The following is a 4,821-nucleotide window of genomic DNA, read 5'->3' as shown; positions in this document are numbered from 1 at the left end:
AGTACTTTGCATACATGTATATACCTGTAAATTCCAAAGATATAAATTGGAGTTATGACATAATCAAACATCATGTTGACCCCCCCAAAAACAGGCAGTTGTTCCTTATTTATTTACATTTTAAACCTATGAATAATTTAATTCTTCACTTGGTTAGAAATAAGTGAAATATTTTCTTTATTTTAGTTTTTTTTATTTAGGTTCTGGTTAAGAAATCACAATCTGTCCTTTATATTCTGTAAATCACTTTTTATTCGTGAGAACTTTATTTTCGCGAGACAATGTTCTCATAGAATTTCATTCTCACATATACATGTAAATGTATTTCTTTCAATCATTATTCATATAGAGGAATAACAGCAATTCGTGAAAATCATGTCTTGCTAATTAAGAGTCGATGACTATCTCACAAAAATAAGGTGTCACCAAAATTTAGTGATCTACAGTACCTTTTGTTTTAATAAAAGATAAGAATGCTTTTCTAACCAAAATTGCAATTGTTTTCATTTGGAGTTAGCTCTCTTCATTTCGAAACCCTTTTAATATTAATTTCATCTTGATCCTGTTCTTAGATTAAAAAAAAAAATTAGTGAAACAAGACTTATGAATTATCATGGCTGAGATAAATGAGATATCTTTAACTTGATGCTACTGTATTATTTAGAAATGCTGCAATTAAAATGTATATTCTTTTTTTTTTTTTGTAGAAAATTAAATAAACTGCAGACTGGAAAGAAGGAAGGGAAAGTTGGTAAAGACAAGAAAAAGAAGAAAAAGAAACACAAGAAGAAGTCATCTGACTCAGATGAAGGTAGGTTAATGCATTACTAAAGGAAGTAGGTTAATTTATTACAAAGAGAAGTTGTAATCTCCCTAAATGATTCAAAGATAGGCAGATTAATTACCCTTTCTATATATTCAGATGAAAGGAGGTTATGACTTTATGTTTCAGTTTTTTAATGCATTGATATGTTTCTAGAAAGTAAAAAAGTTTTGTAATTTAACATTTTAATAAAAAGTTTGTAATATAACTTTTACTTTCATCTTACAAACTGTACACATTTTTAATAGTAATATTTCTTGTGCAGATTCTGACAGAGAGAAGAAGTCCCACAGAAGAAGAAAGGGTTCATCATCTAGTTCTGAAGACTCAGGTCAACATTTTATTCATTAGGAAAACGAATTTTGATTCTATTTATCATATTATGCATTGTTTACATTTTTTAATGGAGTTTGATTTTTTTCCTGTTTTCATAAAAATAAAACTTTTAATGTAAATTAAAATAAGTATGTGTATTAACATAGTTTTGAAAAATCTTTCAAGCAAGTGAATGATTACTTCCCTTGAAAATATTATTTGTTTCCATGTACACGTATTTGTTTCCATGTACATGTATGACATTAGCAACATTCATAAAAATTATATGTAAATATTAATCTTCGTAACTTTACATTCAGATAATTATATGTAGTTGTTTTACACATGTTCGATATTTAAGCTTTTGATTACAGATAATGAACAAGGAAGACGTGAACAATTCAAGGACTCGAAATCAAGGCATTCTCCAGAGAGAAAATGTCACGGAAAACAGAACTGGTCACCAGAAACATCTCAGAACAGACGTAGGAGAAGAAGTATCTCATTTAACAGTTCACCTCAGAGAGGCGGCCAGGACCAAAGGTCAAAGAGAAGAGATTCCCGAAAATCAATATCCAGGGATCGTAGTCCAATCTTCAGAAAGCAACAGAGAAGAAGATCATCCTCTTTTGAGGAAAAGAATGACAGGGACAGATTTCGAAGTTCTAATGAAAGAGACAGGAGAGAGGTTAATAATAGTGGTAGGAGGTCAAGGTCACCAGCTTATAGGAGTAAACCAAGAGATCAAGACAGAAGAAGGTCAAGGTCGTCATCTTCATCTGAAAGAGATGGAAGGTCATTTGAAGGTCAACAGAGATATGCTGCAAGGTCTTCAGAACAGAGACAGAGACTGCACAGAAGGTCTGTATCCAAGGAACGAAGCAGAAGGGACAGCCATAACGCAAGACAAAGAAAGTCAAATTCCAGGGAGAGGAATGAAAGGTCAAGGGACAGAAGACGACGATAAAAAAATTATAAAAGTCATTAACGACTCAGTCAAAATCTTAGCCTGTGACTTTATTGTACCCTTTCTGTGATATATAAGATGAAAGATCCAAGTGAAAAATGAAATATACAACAAGTACTTGTACTTTTGGTTAATACCTGATAATGGAGATAACACTCAGTGTTTTATTTGTGTCAACTGATTCATATTCAACAGGTCCAACTCAGGTTGTGTTGGCATTTTTCTGAATTCATTTTTTAGAAGCCTTTAAAAAGTATTGAGTTTTGAATGGCACCAAATCTGAACATTTTGTAAATGGTAAATTTAAAATAGCAACTTGATGTGTTTATACCTTTAATTGAATAAAGTAAATTCATACTGCATTGTTGTTTGAATTGTAATGTGAGATATTTCATGCAGTTTTCATATCATGAATGATATTCAGAAAAACTTTGGAAGGATCAATTGACAGAATTCATCTGTATAATTTAAAGTAAAGCTTCATTGACTGAGAATACATGATATTGGAATCCACTCTTTTCAGTTTTCAAAATTAATTTCCTGCAGCCATCACCTTCGTTCTTTTTTTTTGTTTGTTTGTTTGTTTTTTGTTTTTGTTTTTTGTTTGTTTGTTTGTTTTTTTTTTTTGTTTTTTTTTGAAGGGGGGAGGGTTTATTCTCACAGACTCACACTGGCCTCTGTGACTTTCTGGTTTGCAACTTGAATGTCATTTGACCTAAAAATAATCTTTGAGTTGTGCATATTTATTTTATCCAGTGACATGTAGGATAAGCATGTTCATGGCTATATGTTTATGATTTTTCACGGTGTGTCCAAATGTTTGGTAGAACATTGCTGTGTTTTCTTTTGATGGTTGGTATACCTGCCACAGGGAGACAACTTTTACTAAGTGAAGATTGGATTAGTTTTATTATTACTTTTACAATCTGAATGTGGGAAACAGTCAGACTCACATACACTTCTCTTTGAAAGCGAATAGGATGCAAAATATCGCTTTGGAGCAAAAAAAAGTATCGGTGGGGTAATTAGTGAACGATATAACAAAATTTTTGGGAACGAATTTTTCAAGAACGCATTATCTTCATTTTACAGAAATTCAACACCGAGAGCTCACACCGATCAAGGTAGGCGTTTTGAGAAAATATTTACTAAAGCCGAAAATGAAGCTTATAATTATGTTCTAGTAAAAGCAAAACAATGCATGGGGATTCAACATGCATGTATGCACAAATCTGACTGGGACACCATAGCTGGCGCAACATCTGCGTTGTGCTGCAGCTTGTGTAATCACCACTGATCTCGCTTAGATTTCTTTGAAGACACAGAAGTCCTGGCTAAATTAACTGTTCGATCTTATAGTGGTATTCTGATAATGCTAAAACAACTTAACCAAATATTTGATTTTTCAAAAATAAAATTATAGTGTGCATTGTGCACAATAATGGAGAATCCAGAGTTACATTTTGGGGGAAATCATAGAATTCACACACTATTAACTTAGCTGTTGCAACTGTCATGTTTGTAAATTGTCATTTGGCTTAATAGTAATTGTTTTTTTACTTTGTAAAACTCTAAAAGTTTTCCCAAATTCTGATGGTCGTCATAAAGAGACTAGTATGATACAGAATTTCAGAGCATAAAAAAGGTCTGATTAATTTGATTGAAAAGTTTTTTGGGCTAATATTGATGAGTGAACACACGATTACTTCTTGAATGAAATTAGTTATTATCAACAAGATGACTATGTAGTAGTCTTGAAATTTTAAAAATGTAGCGATATAGGGCCATCCTTAAAAAATTGTTTTTTTGCGGTAACGCGACCGACTCACCAAAATCCACCCTACTGGATTTTTTTTATGGGCTCAAAAAAAATTTTTTTTTTTTTTTTTACATATCCATCTTCTAATTTTATCCTATTGACATTTTTTTTACGTCCCCATTGCACCTGTAGACGCCGTTTTTAAAAAAGAACTGATGTGTTCTGATATTTGAACAATAAAAGATTGGATTCATTAAGAATGCCTTAATTTTCTTGTTTGATTAGTAACTTAAAGTGAAATCTAAGACATAGTTAATACCTATATATATTCGAAATTTAATTCTGACTTTTTGTCTCCAAAAAAAAAAAAAATAAATAAGCCTACCTACCTACCCACACCTAAAATGATGAGGCGCGTTACCGCAAAAAAAATTTTTTTTAAGGATGGCCTAGTGATACGCACTTGCTCACATTCAACAACTAAATCATAAAGATGAGACAGCTGGCTTTCTGTTTTGAACTGATTTCAATATTTGTCATATTTCGTGTAATGTAGTGGAAGGTATATGACAAATTACAGTTCTTGTATGTGCTCCCCTCTCTTTATTCTCATAATTAATGATTCAATTAGTCAAAGGTATCAACTACTTTAGAACGGCTTGCAGAAGTTACACTTTTTATACACAAGCAGACAAAGACTTAGAATGTAGTTTGCTAATGTATAATGATGATTTTACATTAAGAAGAGCCATATAAAGAATCGCCAGCTTAAATTCTTATAAATGTACTGGGTATATCTTGTGGGAGAAAAGTTCAGCTTGGAAACAAAAAATTCACAGGAAAATTTTTAAAATAAATTTATTGAATTTTCAGCAGAAACAGTCATGTGAAATTCACTTAATTGGCACATCCATGAAGAGCGATAGCATATAAAATATCTATATTGTATTCCTTCCT

At 31.7% G+C, this 4,821-nt stretch overlaps 1 protein-coding gene across 1 annotated transcript; it reads left to right on the top strand.

The window, feature by feature from the left end:
* Nucleotides 1–699: 699 nt before the first annotated feature.
* Nucleotides 700–2,465, top strand: LOC134275912 (pre-mRNA-splicing factor 38B-like; the record flags this gene model as incomplete). Its single annotated transcript, XM_062758189.1, has 3 exons — nucleotides 700–811; nucleotides 1,089–1,154; nucleotides 1,513–2,465. Coding segments are annotated over 3 exons (771 nt in total), but the record flags the coding sequence as incomplete, so codon positions are not given.
* Between the last annotated feature and the right edge of the window lie 2,356 nt (nucleotides 2,466–4,821).

Source organism: Saccostrea cucullata, unplaced genomic scaffold, assembly GCF_032062105.1.
Source record: "Saccostrea cucullata isolate Sc308-1 unplaced genomic scaffold, CSIRO_AGI_Scuc_v1 ctg7338, whole genome shotgun sequence".
Classification (NCBI taxonomy): domain Eukaryota; kingdom Metazoa; phylum Mollusca; class Bivalvia; order Ostreida; family Ostreidae; genus Saccostrea; species Saccostrea cuccullata.
The sequence above is the reverse complement of the archived record's forward strand: the minus strand, read 5'-3'. Positions and strand labels throughout refer to the sequence as shown.